The sequence below is a fragment of the Odocoileus virginianus genome, chromosome 18, assembly GCF_023699985.2.
Source record: "Odocoileus virginianus isolate 20LAN1187 ecotype Illinois chromosome 18, Ovbor_1.2, whole genome shotgun sequence".
Classification (NCBI taxonomy): Eukaryota; Metazoa; Chordata; class Mammalia; order Artiodactyla; family Cervidae; genus Odocoileus; species Odocoileus virginianus.
The window spans coordinates 36,813,465-36,831,223 of NC_069691.1; the positions used below are offsets into that span (position 1 = coordinate 36,813,465).

At 36.2% G+C, this 17,759-nt stretch overlaps 1 protein-coding gene across 4 annotated transcripts in view; it reads left to right on the top strand.

Moving 5' to 3' along the window:
• FOCAD (focadhesin) overlaps positions 1 to 17,759 on the top strand; it is a 286,020-nt gene that overhangs the window by 131,764 nt on the left and 136,497 nt on the right. For all 4 annotated transcript variants that reach the window (XM_070480582.1, XM_070480584.1, XM_070480583.1 and 1 more), the window contains one exon: positions 1,450 to 1,576. In XM_070480582.1, the coding sequence (XP_070336683.1) occupies positions 1,450 to 1,576 (127 nt within the window). The remainder of the gene's footprint in view (positions 1 to 1,449; positions 1,577 to 17,759) is intronic.

A 17,759-nucleotide genomic window follows, 5' to 3' on the forward strand; every position in this document is an offset into this window, starting at 1 on the left:
ATGCTTTTGCTGTTCTAGGTTATGGATTAATAGCTAGGCAAGAGTTCCTAAGATTAAAATAACACTAAGCAGAGCTCCACCTCATCAGATTTCTGTTTTCTTGAATTAGGTCAAAATCTTTAGCAAGGAAATAGATTTAATACATTTGAAATAGGTTGTAATCTTGCAGTTTCATGTTGATTGAGCCACTGCACTGTAGAATTCTTGGAGCATCATCCTCACTTTTGTCAAGGATGACACTGCAAATGGTACTTCCTGAAGCTTTACAATGAATGATTTGGCCTGAATGCTGATAATACAGTGATTCCTGTGTAAAATCTCAGATTGGACTGTATTTAAGCCTTAGCAGTTTTGCCCCTTTTCTAAGTTCCAACCTTTTGGCAACACGAAAAATCACTTGGTCTAAAAGTTATACACATGTATCCCAAGACCTCAGAGTTTAGATTCTCTTGAGGTATTGGCATGGAAAAAATTAAGAGATGAAAGCTGATGTTTTATTTTTACATATTTAAAGCTGAGGCTCAGGAGAGGTTAAATATCAGATGAGATCAGAGTCTGTCAAAAACTTATTTAGTACACCTGTCAGTTACCACCTCAAGATCCTATCAAAATTTTCCATTTTTGCTAAATGATTTCCATGGGTAGATTTCATAGAATTCAATCAGGTAATTTTTTAATTGATATTTTGTTAAGTAGAGAGAAATATATCACTGAGGGGTTACAAGGAATGCAGATCTAAGCGTTTCTTTATGAGGTTAAAAGCATTCTGTACATAGCGCAATATATGTGCAATAGAGGAATGAGAAGAAGAAAAGTCAGTGAATCTAGCACAGTTCCTGACATGAGATAAGTGCTCAGTCAGTTATAGTTCATATTATTATTATTAACTTTATCATCATACATTGCCATCATCATGACAGGCATAACCATCTAAGTTTGTAACACTACTGTAATCAGTCATCTTCTGATTTCATAACCCTGGCTTTACTGATGATCTCAATAAGGTAAGTCATTTCTTTTCACCATTACTATAGACTTGAGTTTTGTTGATTCAGACAATAGGGTTTTTTCCTTCACATTCTTCTTTTTTTTGGCTCTACCACGCAGCATGTGGGACACTAATTCCCCAATCAGGGATCAAACTCATGCCCCTGCAGTGAAAACACAGAATACAGACTGTAGGTTTTGTGATTCGGGGAGAATAAAATTTGTTAATAAGTGTCTTCTTTTTTGGGTGATAATATGAAACATGAGCCTGAAGTTATACCAGAAATGATGAAGTTGCAAATCTTTGGGAAGAAAAGCATATGGTTTTATTTGTTGAGGGTCCATGTTTAACAGGCATGAGGGTAAAGAAAAGCATTAGTGTTTTTTATTCAGGCAAAAGACCTTGGAGTAGTAATATAGCTCTTTGACTTTAATCTTGTGTCTAAATGTCATTTCTTATAGGCCCTATCAGCATGGTGCAGATATGTTGGCAGCTATTTCCCAGGTTTTGAATGAGTGCACCAAGCCTGACCAAGCTACCCCAGCAGCCTTGGTGTTACAAGGTCTTCATGCGCTCTGCCAAGCTGAGGTAGGCTTTTTTGAATTGTTTTTGAATTGTTTTGTATAGTTTGGAAGAAAATAATTTACAAGGCATTGTACTTAAAAGGATATAAGACAAATTTTAGTAACTGAAAGTCAGACTGTTTATTTCCAGAGGTCTTTCTTTGTTCAGTAGGTGAAGCAAGATTGTCTACAAATTCTCTGTAAAGGGGAGTCTTGAAACATGTAGATGTTCTCTAGAGGCTAAAGAAAACCATGCTTTAGGTTCTTCTTCATTGCTATTTATTCTTGATAATACAAAAGGAACAATAATGCTCTTAGAAGAAATCTTGAGTCTATTTGCTTCTTGGTTCTGTGATTAGAGAGCTTTAGAAGCAGAGGAGGTGAGGAAATTGATGTGGCATCTCAGTTTTATAGATAGCAAAAACTTTTGTTGGCTTGAAGATTGGCAAAAGAGTCTTCCTTTCCTGGTGATCATATTGGGTAGGATGGATTAATGTTAGAACTGAGCCTCTAAATCATCTTCTGAACTTTAGACTGCTTCCAAAAGTATAGCACCGCAAGGGGAATCGTTAATGTTTTGGAGAAATGAAGTAATAACATCAAAGGTCATTCACTGCCCAAACAAAATTTTTTAATATTTTTATGCAGTCTTATAAGTAGCTTTATTATTATTTTTAATGGAAGTTAATTTACAATATATTAGTTTCAGGTGTACAGCATAGTAATTCAATACTTGTATAGATTATATTCCCTTTAAGTTATTAAAAAAAAGGCTAAATTTCCCTGTGCTATATACAATATATTCCTGTTGCTTATTTATTTTGTGTGTAGTATTTTGTATCTCTTAATCCCGTCCCTTTACCTTCCCTTATTCCCCCTCCTTCTCCCCACTGAACCACTTATTTGTTCTCTTTATCTGTGAATCTGTTTCTAATTTGTTATATACATTTGTTTGTTTTATCTTTTGGTTTCCACGTATAAGTGATAACATAGTGTATTTATCTTTCTGTGTCTGACTTATTTTACTAGGCATAACAATCTCTAAGTTCATATACGTTGTTGCAGATTACAGAATTTCATTCTCTTTTATGGCTGAGTATAGCCAACTGTGGTTCAGATCATGAACTCCTCATTGCCAAATTCAGACTTAAATTGCAGAAAGTAGGGAAAACCACTAAACCGTTCAGTTCAGTTTAGTTCAAACACTCAGTCGTGTCCGACTCTTTGTGACCCCATGAACCGCAGCACACCAGGCTTCCCTGTCCATCACCAACTCCCGGAGCCCACTCAAACCCATGTCCATTGAGTCAATGATGCCATCCAACCATCTCATCCTCTGTCGTCACCTTTGCCTCCCGCCCTCAATCTTTCCCAGCATCAGGGTCTTTTCAAATGAGTTAGCTCTTCGCATCAGGTGGCCATTCAAGTATGACCTAAATCAAATCCCTAACGATTATACAGTGGAAGAGAGAAATATATTTAAGGGACTAGATCTGATAGACAGAGTGCCTGATGAACTATGGATGGAGGTTTGTGACACTGTACAAGAGAGAGGGAGCAAGACCATCCCCAAGAAGAAGAAATGCAAAAGAGCAAAATGGCTGTCTGAGGAGGCCTTACAAATAGCTGTGAAAAGAAGAGAAGCCAAAAGCAAAGGAGAAAAGGAAAGATATACCCATTTGAAGGGCCGAGTTCCAAAGAATAGCCAGGAGAAAGCCTTCCTCTGCAATCAGTGCAAAGAAATAAGGAAAACAATAGAATGGGAAAGACTAGAGATTTCGTCGAGAAAATCAGAGATACCAAGGGAACATTTCATGCAAAGATGGGCTCAATAAAGGACAAAAATGGTAAGGACCTAACAGAAGATATTAAGAAGAGGTGGCAGAAAAAAAAAAAAAAGAAGAGGTGGCAAGAATACACAGAAGAACTGTACAAAAAAGATCTTCAAACCGAGATAATTACAATGGTGTGATTACTCACCTAGAGCCAGACATCTTGGAATGTGAAGTCAGGTGGGCCTTAGGAAGCATCACTACGAACAAAGTTAGTGGAGGTGATGGAATTCCTGTTGACGTATTTCAGATCTTAAAAGATGATGCTGTGAAAGTGCTGCACTCAATATGCCAGCAAATTTGGAAAACTCAGCAGTGGCCACAGGACTGGAAAAGGTCAGTTTTCATTTCAATCCCTAAGAAAGGCAATGCCAAAGAATGCTCAAACTACCACACAGTTGCACTCATCTCACATGCTAGTAAAGTAATGCTCAAAATTCTCCAAGCTAGGCTTCAACAATATGTGAACTGGGAACTTCTAAATTTTTAAGCTGGATTTAGATAAGGCAGAAGAACCACAGATCAAATTGCCAACATCCGTTGGATCATTGAAAAAACAAGGGAGTTCCAGAAAAACATCTATTTCTGCTTTATTGACTATGCCAAAGCCTTTGACTGTGTAGATCACAATAAACTGTGGAAAATTCTGAAAGAGATGGGAATACCAGACCAGCTGACCTGCCTCTTGAGAAATCTGTATGCAGGTCAGGAAGCAACAGTTAGAACTGGACATGGGACAACAGACTGGTTCCAAGTAGGAAAAGAAATACATCAAGGATGTATATTGTCATCCTGCTTATTTAACTTATATGCAGAGTACATCATGAGAAATGCTGGGCTGGAAGAAGCACAAGCTGGAATCAAGACTGCTGGGAGAAATATCAAGAACCTCAGATATGCAGATGACACCACCCTTATGGCAGAAAGTGAAGAGGAACTGAAGAGCCTCTTGATGAAAGTGAAAGAGGAGAGTGAAAAAGTTGGCTTAAAGCTTAACATTCAGAAAACTAAGATCATGGCATCTGGTCCCGTCACTTCATGGCAAATAGATGGGGAAATAGTGGAAACAGTGGCTGACTATATTTTTGGGCTCCAAACTCACTGCAGATGGTGATTGCAGCCATGAAATTAAAAGACACTTATTCCTTGGAAGGAAAGTTGTGACCAACCTAGACAGCATATTAAAAAGCAGAGACATTACTTTGTCAACAAAGGTCCATCTAGTCAAGGCTATGGTTTTTCCAGTGGTCATGTATGGATGTGAGATTTGGACCATAAAGAAACCTGAGGACTGAAGAATTGATGCTTTTGAACTGTGATAAATTGAGAAGACTCTTGAGAGACCCTTGGACTGCAAGGAGATCCAACCAGTCCATCCTAAAGGAGATCAGTCCTGGGTGTTCATTGGAAGGACTGATGTTGAAGCTGAAACTCCAATACTTTGACCACCTAATGCAAAGAGCTGACTCATTTGAAAGGTCCCTGATGCTGGGAAAGATTGAAGGTGGGAGGAGAAGGGGATGACAGAGGATGAGATGGTTGAATGGCATCACCGACTCAATGGACATGGGTTTGGGTGGACTTCGGGAGTTGGTGATGGATGGGGAGGCCTGGCGTGCTGCAGTCCATGTAGTCGCAAAGAGTCAGACACGACTGAGCAGCTGAACTGAACTGAATATTCCATTATGTGTATTTGGAATACACACACACACACACACACACACACCACATCTTTTTTCATTCATCTGTTAATTTAAAGGAAAGTCTTTCAGTTTTTCACCATTTCACCATTGAGTGTGATGTAGGTTTATAATAACTGACCTTTATTATGTTATGATATATTCCTTTTACACCAACTTTGAGATTTTTCTATCATGAATTGATTTTCTATCATGAGTGGATATTGAATTTTGTGAAATACTTTTTCTGCATATATGGAGATGATTGGAGAAGGAAATGGCAACTCACTCCAGTCTTCTTGCCGAGAGAATTCCATGGACAGAAGAGCCTGGTGAGCTGCAGTCCATGGGGTCGCAAAGAGTTGGACACGACTGAGCGACTATCACTCGTAGAGATGATAATGTGATTTTTATTTTTTTCTTAATATTGTGTCCCACACTGATTTGCCAACATTAAATTATCCTTGCATTCCTGGAATTAATCCTACTTGATCATGGTGTATGATTCTTTTTATATATCATTGGATGCAGTTGCTAATAAGTTTTTAAGGATTTTTTTATCTATATTCATCAAAGTTATTGGCTTGAAACTTTCTTTTTTGTAGTGTCTTTGTCTGGCTTTGGTATAAGGATAATGTTAGTCTTGTAGAATAAATTTGTTATTGTTCATTCACTTCAGTTTTTTTGAATAGTTTGAGAAGGATAAGTATTAGTGCTTCTTTATGTTTTAGGTAAAATTCTCCTGTGAAGCCCTCTGATGCTGGACTTTCTTTGCTGGGAATTTTTTTTTTTATTATAAATTCATTTTCACTAGTAGTAATAAATTTGTTCAGATTGTCTGTTTCTTCCTGATTCAGTCTTAACAGGTTGTATGTTCTAGATATTTGTTCCTTTCTTCTAGGTTGTTCGATTTGTTGACATAAAACTATTTGTAGTATTGTCTTATGATTTTTTGTAATTCTGTGGTATCAGTTGTTACTTCTCCTCTTCGATTCTTTTTTTATTTTTTTTGGTCCTCTCTCATTTCCTTCTGATGAACCTGGCTATAGTTTATGAGTTTTGCTTATCTTTTCAAAAAATCAGCTCTTGGTTTTGTTGATGTTTTTGTTTTTATGCTTTTAATTTATTTATTTCCTCTCTGTTCTTTATTCTTCCTTCTGGTGACTTTGGGCTTTGTTTGTTATTCTTTTTCTAATTCATTTAGATGGTAGTTTGGGTTGTTTATTTGAGATTTTTCTTGTTTTCTGAGTAAGGGCCGTGTCACTGTAAATATCCATCTTAGAACTGCTTTTGCTGCATCTCATAGATTTTGGGAAATTGTATTTCCATTTTCAGCTATCTCAGGGTATTTTCAGATTTCCTCTTTGACTTGTTCATTGACCCTTTGTTTTTTGGTAGCATATTGTTTAGTCTCCAGGTATTTGTAATTTTCTCAGTTTTCTTTCTGTAATTGATTTCAAGTTTCATACCATTGCGATCGGAAAGAAAGTTTTGATGTAATTTATATCCTCTTAAACTTGTGATTTGTGGCCTAGAATTTGGTCTCTTCTGGAAAATGTTCCATGTGCACTTGAAAAGAATGTGTATTCTGCTGCTCTGGGATGGAACATCTTGGAGATATCTATTTAAGGCCACCTGGTTTATTGTGTCATTTAAAACTATGGTTGCTTTATTGATTTTCTTGTCTAGAAGATGTGTATATACATACATTGATGTATATGGAATGTAAAAGTTTCCTGTTATTATCATTTTATTGTGGATTTCTCCCTATATGTCTGTTACTATTTGCTTTATATATTTAGCATTAGTCATTCAGTCATGTCCATTCTTTGAGACCCCATGAATTGTTGCCTGTCAGGCTCCCCCGTCCATAGGATTTTCTAGACAAGAATACTGAAGTGAGTTGGCATTTCCTTCTCCAGGGCGTATTCACATACCAGGGATCAAACCTGGGTTTCTCACATTGCAGGCAGACCCTTTGCCATCTAAGCCACTAAGGAAGTCCGTTATGTATTGTATTGGGTACATATATATTAAGGAGTGTAACGTCTTCTTCTTGTACTTATGCCTTTATCATTATATAATGCCCTTCTTTGTCTTTTGTTAAAGGCTTTGTTTTAAAATTCTATTTTGTCTGAAATGAGTATTGCTACACGTACTTTCTTGTCGTTTCTGATTGTATGAAACCTCTTTTTCCTTTCTTTGCTGTTACTCTCTGTGTCACTCTGAAGTGAATCTCTTGTGAGCAACATATAGACAGGTCTTTTCCTTTTAGTCAGTCAGCCACCCTATGTCTTCTGATTGGGACATTTAATCTATTGGCATTTAAAAGGATTACTGATAGGCATATACTTATTGCCATTTTATTACTTGTTTTCCAATTGGTTTTGTAGTTCTCTGCTCACTTCTGTTTTTTTCTCCCCTTATGGTTTGATTTTCTTTAGTAGTTTTCTTGTGTTTCTTTCTAGTTTTTTTTGGTATCTATTGTAGGTTTTTGATTGTGGTTCGTGTATGTTGACCTGTAATCGTATCTACTTTTTTTAACTGGTAGAATTTGTTTTTTTCTGCTTCAGTCAGTCATCTGGAATTGGAAAGTACCACTTTAATAATTGTATTACTTTCACAATAAATAGTTCTACCATTTGGGAGTATTTCCTTGTCATTATTTTTTCCAAACAGAAATCACCTTGTTTCTGAAACTAAATATAGGAAATAATTTTTTCTGTCATTTCATTGTGCTCTCCACCCATCCTTTCCTTTCTATAAGGCTCTGTTGTCTATAAGTGCTTATTAACTCATAAGAAGTGATTTTTCTCATTCCACTTCTGTAAGATATCATTGTTAACTGTAGTTAGTACTGAGGATATAAAAAATGTTGCCTGAAGTGGTAGAAAGCATCTTTGTTTTTAGATGGACATATTGTCTACCTAGTATATATGTCATTAGCTGTGTGTCCTTTGATTTACTTAACCTCTTTGGCCCTTGTTTCCTCAAATGAGGGTGAAATGGCATTACACACAAAATAGATCTAGTAATGTGGGTATATCTACCCACATAGATGCTCTTTAAATGTCAAACTTGTATTAAAAATTGGTTATAGTCAATGCTTTCAAGGAGAGTCCAAGTAGTTTTTTTAATCTTTCCCCTAAAACTCATATAAAATATGATTGTAACTTAGTTTCTTCTCATAAATGGTATCCTATCCCTTCCCTGCCAAAGCTTTTGGTACTTGTTTGTGTATTGAAAGGAGACCTCTTAAGATTGTTGCATTGTAGCCCTAAATCTATTTCTCCATTCCAAATCACTACTCATAAAGACAGTTCTGAGCCCATTATCAGACACTCTTGGCAATCTGAATCCCTTCAGGTTGCTATAATAATAACATAATGAATGGCTTATTAACATCAGTTATTTATTTCTCGCAGTTCTGGAGGCTAAAAAGTCCATGATCAAGGCGTTGGCACTTTCACTGTCTGCTGAGGGCCTGCTTCCTGATGCGTAGCTGTCTTCTCACTGTAATTTCACATAGCCAGAGGGGCAAGGTAGCTCTCTGTAGTCTCATAGACGCACTAATCCCTGGCATGAAGGCTCTACCCTCAAGACCTAATCTCCTTCCAGAGATCCCATTTCCTAATACCACCACCTTGGGGATCAGGATTTGAATTTAGGGGGGTGGGTACAAGCATTGATTATATAGCAAATAACATCTTTTTAATGGCAAGAACATGTTTAATTTTTTTAACTTTTTATTTTGTATTGGGGTTATAGCCAATTAACTAACAACGTTGAGAAATTTTCAGGTGAACAGTGAAGGGATTCAGCCATACATATACATGTACCCATGTATATGTATGTGTTTGTGTGCTTAGGCATGTCTGATTCTTTTGACCCCACCAACTGTAGTCCACCAGACTCCTCTGTCCAGGGAATTTTCCAGGCAAGAATACTGGAGTGGGTTGCCGTTTCCAACTCCAGGGGACCTTCCTGACCCAGGAATTGAACCTGCATTTCTTATGTCTGCTGCATTGACAGCCAGATTCTTTACTACTGTGCCCCTGGGAAGCCCATACATATATCCATTCTCCTCCAAACTCTCCTTCCATCCAGGCTGCCACATCACATTGAGCAGAGTTCCATGTGCTATACAGTAGGTCCTTATTGGTCATCCATTTCAAATATAGAATTGAGACATCATATTCTAAGTATTTTATTTAATAAAGCCTGTGTCTAATTTGGTACTTCAATACTTCTTTCCTTGGCTTGGTTAAAGACCTTTCTCTTACTGTGTTTGTCTTTCTCCACCCCCATCTTTTTCTTAATGCTGTAAAATCCAAATCCCTTGTTCACTGCAAAGAAATTTCAACTGAGATGTTACAAATGAGATAAGAATTTAATATGTTGTCCTTCTAACAAATATATACTATCCTCTCTAAGTCCTTTTTATAATAAGATGGGCATTCATAAGTCAAAAAGCAATACCGTTAATCAGTTAATTTCATTTTATTATAGGGCTTCCCTGGTAGCTCAGTTGGTAAAGAATCTGCCTGCAATGGGGAAGACCTGGGTTTGATCCCTGGGTTGGGAAGATCCCCTGGAGAAGGGAACGGCTACCCATTCCAGTATTCTGTCCTGGAGAATTCTGTGGACTGTTTAATCCATGGGGTTGCAAAGAGTCAGACACGATTGATACTTATTTTTTATCCCTTCATTTTCATCTCTCTTTCTTGTCTAGGGGAAGAACCCACTATTTTATTGACAGTTACTAGTTGTGAATAAGTGTTATTTACCATATTTTCATTATAGATATTACAGATGTCTACAGCTGTGAAATTTGCTGAAACTGCATCACTGTTAATTTTGGTAATAGCAGATTCATTTTTGTGTTTGGTAATGAATAACTTTATGTTCATCTAAATAAATAGAAATAATCTATTCCCCTGTGGGGGCCTTATAGTAATAATATATCTTTCTCTTTTGCTTAATCTTTCCAAGTTATGTGTATGTGTGTGTTCATTATTTGTGGAGCTGCTGCTTTTATGTTCTGTGACGTGTGTTAAAGTTGTAAAATATACTCAATTTGGTGGCCCTTGCCAGGCCGCATTTAGTAATTTTGGGCTAATCTTTTGGTGTTTTGCCAGCATGCTATCCACAGAAGCCAACATGCATTCTATGAAGCTATTTATTCTGTCTTTTAATTTATACCATGTGTGAAGCATTGATGGCTGCCAAGAGTTTCAAGAATGAAAATATTCAGCATGGTTATGGATCTTCTTCCCAGAAACATTTGGTAGTGATTTCTCTATTTCTCTGTGGATCCTTTGCTATCAAATATAATTAAGAATATGAAAAGACAAGCTAAAACTGTGAAATTTTTAAAAACAATTTGAAGAGAGTAAATTGAATAACCCTATATTTAAAGAGGGCTTCCCTGTTAGCTAAGTTGGTAAATAATCCGCCTGCAATGCAGGAGACCCCAGTTCAATTCTTGGGTCTGGAAGATCTGCTGGAGAAGGGATAGGCTACCCACTCCAGTATTCTTGGGCTTCCCTTGTTTCTCAGCTGGTAAAGAATCCACCTGCAATGCAGGAGACCTGGGTTTGACCCCTGGGTTGGGAGCATCCCCTGGAGAAGGTAAAGGCTACCCTCTCTAGTATTCTGGCCTGGAGAATATCCATAGACAGAGGAGCCTGGAGAGATACAGTTCATGAGGTCGCAAAGAGTTGGACACTGCTGAGCAACTAAGCACATAGGCTTTCTCATCTTGCCTTTGTATAATGAGTTAACTCTTTTTCCAAAGGTTGACAATGGACTCTTCAGTTTTGAAAGTCATTATGAGACTCATTTGTCATTGGTAGGGTCAGATTAGACCTGTAATTATTGCTGCTTAATCATTTATCTTGGTCTCCAGTGAGAGATTGAAAGGATAGATTCCATCTGAATGAAGACAATATATTGTCTTTTGTAACTGGCTTCTTTCACTTAACATATTTATAAGGTTCATCACCATTAAAGTATGTACCAATAATCCACTTCTTTTTATGGCCCAGTAATATTTGATACAACTATCTTATGTTTTATTCATCCATTCATCATTTGATGGACATTTGGATTTTTGCTGATTAGTATGAATATTGCTGCTGTGAATATTGTGAACATGTTATTGCATGGACATATGTTTTCATTTTTGAGGGATATATACCTAGGAATAAAATTGCTGGATTATATGGTTACTCTATGATTACTATTTAAGGAATTTCCAGAACTGTTTTCCAAAGTGGCTGTGCCATTTTATGTTCACACCAGCAGAATGTGGAGGTTCTAATTTCTCCCCATTTCAGCAATGCTTGTCTGCTTTTTTGTTTTAACTGTAGCCTTCCTAGTGAGTACAAAGTGTTATCACATGTGGCTTTGATTTGCATTTCCCTGATGACTAGTGATATTGAGCATATTTTCACATGTGTATTGTGAAAATTGGCCACTTGTGTATCTTTTTGGAGTAGTGTCTATTCAGGTCCTTGGCATATTTTCTTCTCTGTTGCTTTTAATTCCCTGGTCAGCTGTGTTATGTTTCATTCCTATAGGAATGATTGGTAAAATAATTTTGTCTTCTTGCTTCTAAGAAGCAAAGGATACTGGATACTGGATAAGTATCCTTATAAGCAAAGGATAAATAAAGGATACTGGGAAATCATGAACTCTTTTCTGGGCCTTTTACTATAAAGAGAGCTTTTTTTGAAGCCATGCAAAGTATCAAGTAAAGACACATATGTTCCACTTAGCTATTTTGTCCACAGATGACATTTCCTTTATTTTTATATGAAATTAGCAGAGTGCTTTCAGCTGGAAAACTATTAGAGCTATTTTAATAATAATAATAGCAAGCATCTATTGATTTCCTGAGTGCTCTCTATGTAGTAATCACTGTATACTATAATCGTTATATTTATTATGTGATTTAATCTTATGGAAAAAAGCTCTTTATGTGATAAGGTACTGTTTTCTTCTGGGAGGCTGACAGAGGTTAAATAATTGCCCAGAGTCATCCAGCTAAAATGTTGTAGAGCCAGGATTCAAACCCCGGTCTACCTGAATTCAGAGACAATATGTTAATCACTTTTAGAAAAACACAGCTTTATTGAGATATAATTCGTATACTGTCACTCTGTATTTTTGCTGGTCATGTTTGTGTTCGTTGCCCTTGTCCTGTTCTGATATTAAATGGATAAGTCTTCTTATGAGCATTAAGTTTGAACTCTTCCCTTGTACTTCTCTATTTCCTTTATGATACATTAATGCATAAGATTTCAAATTATTTAGGCTTTGCATAGAGATCCTAATGAAAAAGATATTTGAGCCAAAATAGATTGATTTTTGGTGCTTTATGGGTTATTTATTGAATTTTATATTTTAAAGATATATTGACATGTTCCTTCATATATGCATGCTCAGTCACATCTGACTCTTTGAAGTGTTTTTATCCTACTTTAGATTTATATATTAATAACATCACATTTACTTTGGATAATGAAATAAAGCATCCTTCATCCACATTTCACAAAACCATTTTGATTTTTCCATTTTTTCCCATTGTATTTTCTTTGCACATATATTTTATACTTTCCATCTTCTCAATTTACATTTTACTATAATGATTTTTGATGTGGCTACATGTTTTTATGGCTTAATTATTTTCCATTGAGTGAAAATATCATATGTAATCAAATAATTCATTTTCAATTGGATTCTAAAGTTTTATAATTAGTCTAAGAAATAATTACATATGTGAAGTTTTTCCTTTCTTTTGAATTGTTTTCTTGAACTAAATATTTTAGAGTTTTATGGATATTTTATGATCTTATGGTGAGTTTACTTTTTTAATGTTAACTAATTTTTTATTGTTGATTGGTTTACAGTATTGGTTTGATTTCTGTCATATGTCAATGTGAATTAGCCATAGTATAGATATGTCCCCTCGCTCCTGAATCTCCCTCCTGGCTCCTGCCCATTCCCACCCCTCTAGGTTATTACAGAACCTCTGAGTTCCCTGAGTCATACAACAAATTCCCATTTGCTATCTCAATAAACATGGAAAGTTACTTAAAAAGTAAGAGTGGATAGCCACTCCCTTCTCCAGGGGATCTTCCCAACCCAGGGCTCGAACCTAGGTCTCCCACATTGAAGGGGGATTCTTTACCAGCTGAGCCACCGCGGAAGCCCAACTAACACTAACATATGTAAATAGTTAGCTTATTCTTTAAGTAACTTTCCACGTTTATTGAGTATGAAATAGAAAGTTGTAATGTAGCAATTTGTTCCTAAGTTTCTGGCAGTATTATTTGTTAGTACAGAGAACAGTTCAATTATATCACTTCACTGAGGGCAGCATTTCTTCTTGTTATATGACAATTCTGCTTGTTACCCATGAGGGGCCCATGAGGAAAAGGAAAGTCTAAAATGAGTAATTTTTCCTCATAGTAGATTTGCCCTATCTAGGCTTAGCTTTGGAGCTTTGGAGAATTATTTAAGAGGAGTGGAAGTGATTTAAAATGTTTATTTTAAAATCATTGATGTATTGTTATTATGAATGCTTTTAAAAGATGTTTTAGAAATCCATCTTGTTGACTAAAGATCATATTTAAATCCATACTTTTTATTTTACACTTAAAAAGTGTTGTCATTGTTTCACTTTTTGGGTTTATGGGCTGTAAGCGTAAAAGGGATCCTGTTTATCTCATAATTTCATAAAGCTTGTTGGCTGTTGGAGAAGATGTTCAAATAGAAGGATTGGCAGCCTTTCAACAGTGTTCTGCCAAGGTTTTCATTTATTCTCTGATGGGTAGAAGTAGTGAGAAGGCCAAGGGAAAAAGAGATGGCACAGCTTCCCCCAGTCCTATGTCCACTGCAATGCACACGCTGGGCAAAAATTCCCTAGGCAGGACACCAAAAACATCAATTTTAAAATAAAAATATTGAAAACTGAAGCCAGGCTGTGCAAGGTTCTCTGGATATACAGATTCATGAGCATTTTCAGCTTTCTAGGAGCGCACAGCCTAGTGGGGGAAAGCATCGTGTTAAGTACACCAAATGTATTTGAAATTCAGAAACAGTGCAAAGGAAAGATAAAACATCAAAGGAATACTTTTCTAAATCTCAAGCAGCAACATCAGGTGGCAGAGGAAAAGAATATTTAGGACTAGAAGAAAGAGACTCTGAATCATCAGTACCTTTAGTTTTTATTTCTTTTTATGTAAACAGTTGTATCAAGGTATAATTCACATACTCTCCAGCTCATCTATTTATAGTGTGAAATTTAGTCACTTTTTGAATATTAGTTGTGCATCCAATCCACCATCACAATCAATTTTAGAACATTTTCATTACCCCCAAAAGAAGTTACATACCTTCTGTTACCACCGCTATGCTCCACACCTCTCCCCCACCATAGGGAACCACTAATCTAATTTCTGTCTTTATAGATTTGCCTGTTCTGGACATTTCATGTAAATGAAGTCAAACAATATGTGGCCTTTTGTGACTGACTTTTTAGTTAGCATAATGTTTTCAAGATTTCATCCATGTTGTAGCATGTATCAGTACTTCATTCCTTTTTATAGGTAAGTAATATTGCACTATATGGCTATACGACATTTTATTTATCCATTCATCTACACTTTATTCATCCATTTATCAGTTACTGGACATTTGGTTTGTTTCCAGGTAGCTCAGTGGTAAAGAATCTGCCTACCCAGGCAGGAGATGCAGGTTTGATCCCTGGATCAGGAAGATCCCCTGGAGAAGGGAATAGCAACCCATTCCAGTATTCCTGCCTGAAAAATCCCGTGGCAGGAAGAGGCTGGTGGGCTACAATCCATAGGGTCACGAAGAATCAGACATGACTGAGCACACACGGACCACACCTGGGTTATTTCCACTTTTGGGCTATTATGAATAATGCTGCTATGAACTTTCGTTTTCAAGTTCTTGTGTGAACATATGCTTTGTTTTTCTTGGGTACATGTCTAAGAGTGGATGGCTGGATCATGTAATTATGTTTAGCCATTTTAGTAGCTGCCAGGCTGTTTTCCAAAGCAGTTGTGTTTTATATCCCATCAACAGATGTCTTTTCTTCTATTCTCCCCAAATAATGGATATACTCCTAGGTCGGCATTGCCACTGAAGTATTTTTAGCTATGGCTTTCATTCTTACTAAAATGTACATGATATGAGTAGTCACTGAAGAATAAGAATGTCATAGAATATGTTCTGTAATATGGGAGGCTAGTGGGAAAAGAAGAATCAGGAGCTGCCCTCACCAAATTTTTCTTTCTAACTTTTCTGGGGCACTGTTGCCTGCCACTCAAAATGATTTTGTCATCTGTCTTTGGTAGGTTGACAGCCCTTGTCTTAATATAATAGATAACTTTTTTGAGGGGTTTTGCTTTTTAATATTTATTTATTTGGCTCTGTCACACATCATGTGGAATTTAGTGTTATAGCACATGGTCTCTCTCATTGCCATGCTCAAGAGAGTTGTGGCATGTGGCCTCAGTTACTCCATGGCATGTGGGATCCTAGTTCCCAGATCAGGGATGAAACCCATGTCCTCCTGCATTGCAAGATAGATTCTTAACTATTGGACCACAGGGAAGTCCCAGTAGATACCGTCTTTGACCAGTAATCAGTAAGGACCCTGAATGGTTTAATGTTTGTGATATTAAGGATGTTTGTCTTTATATAAATCACTAACATTTATAGAAATCAGAATTTGAAAACTTTTGCCAATTTTCTTTCATTATCATAGGACTAATATTTTTAATTAACTCTAATATTAATTAAAAGTAAAAATTACAGATATCTACCCTCTCTTGTTAAACAGGAAGATCTTGCAGAACCTGGACTGTTTCTCCACATGGGAGGGACAAGTAACATTAACACCTATCTTTAGAGAAATATATACTTCAATTTGCACCACTTCTCTTGGCTTTTAGATTTACATTTTCTGCTTGACTCAGGTAGTCCTTAGAATTATGTCCCTTTTTTAACTATTGAAATAATTTCATATAAGTAATCTCAGTTTGCCCATGTAATGACTCTCCCTTCATTTTTCCAAACCACTCTTTAAAAAAGATGTCATATGATTGGCTAATAAATACAGAAAAATGTCAACATTGTTGGTCACTGGGAAACATACACACCACTGAAATCAGTAATTTTAAAAAAGAAAACTGACTATGTCAAGCATTGGAGAAGGTGTAAAGTAACTTGATATCTCTTGCACTACTGGCAGAACTATAAAATGATACAGTCACTGTTGAAGAAAAATATTTGGCAGTTTCTTATAAAGTTGAATGTATACTTATGATCCAACATTTTACTTCTAGATACTTATCTGAGTCAATGAAAACATATCCACAAAAAGACTTGTATATGAGTGTTCATTTCAGCTTAATGATTATAACATATTTGGAAACAACTCAAATGGGTATTGTGTTTGTACATTGGAATACTATTCACCAATAAAAAGGAAAAGACCACTGCTACTTGCAACAATATGGATGAATCTCTGAAGCATGCTCAGTGAAAGGAGCCAGTCACAAAAAGTCCATACATCTGATTTTTATGAAATTCATGAATAGGCAAAATTCATCTATGAGGATAGAAATCAGCATGGTAATTGACTTGGGGTAGGGAGAAGGGTAGACTGACTAGAAAGGGGCATGAGGAAATTTTCTGGACTGTGGTGTGTATCTAGGAGCTGTTAGATATTTGAACTATGGCTAATTCAAATTGTGTTGTGCTCTAAGTGTAAAATGTACAGTAAATTGATGTCTTAGTATGAAAAATTATATAAAATATCTCATAATATTTTTAGGTTATTTACATGTTGAAATGATGTTTTGAATAGATTGGGTTAAGTACAATGACAGTAATTCAGATTAATTTAATCTGTCTCCTTTTACTTTTTAAAAATGTGCTTACTAGAAAATTTTAAGTTGCATATGTGGCTCACATATTTCCATGGTCTGTATCATGGTGGAGGTGGTGGTTACAATAGTGTATACATTTGTCAGGATTCATTGAAATATACAATTAAGATCTGTACTTTTTGCAGTGTGTTGTTAATACTTTAATACTACAAAACTATTAAAGCTGCATATTTTCATGCTAGTGAATATGTTTGGCATTTGGTGTCCATTATAGTCTGTATTACACTTCATAGTAATCTTGTAATGTAGGTGCTATTTGCTCATGAGCCTGGTAAGTCAAAGTAACATCCAAATTGACATGATAAGGTAGACATTCACATACTCTATACTTCTTGTGCTTTTCCACTGTATCATGTTGCTTTTCTGCTTGTGATAAAAGTGTGAATGTACTTTGGGGACAGTACAAGTTTTGCTCCTTCAGCCATTGATTTCTAAATCTGTGCTCTGGGTGGTGGTGAATGAGTCATAGTTTTTCTGAAATTTAATTCTTTAACCACATAGGAATCTAGTAACATTGCTTCTGATGCTTCAAGGAGGAAAATGACTTCCAGTCTAAACAAATTTCCCACAGTTGGAGGAGAAACAGCTTTTGGTGTGTGCATAAATGAACATCAGTACATGGTATTGAAGAAGAGGGCTCATTCACTTTTGAGATTTTTCTCTGTTAAGTCCTTGAAATGGGAATGTGAGGCAGTGCTAACCCTCTGTTT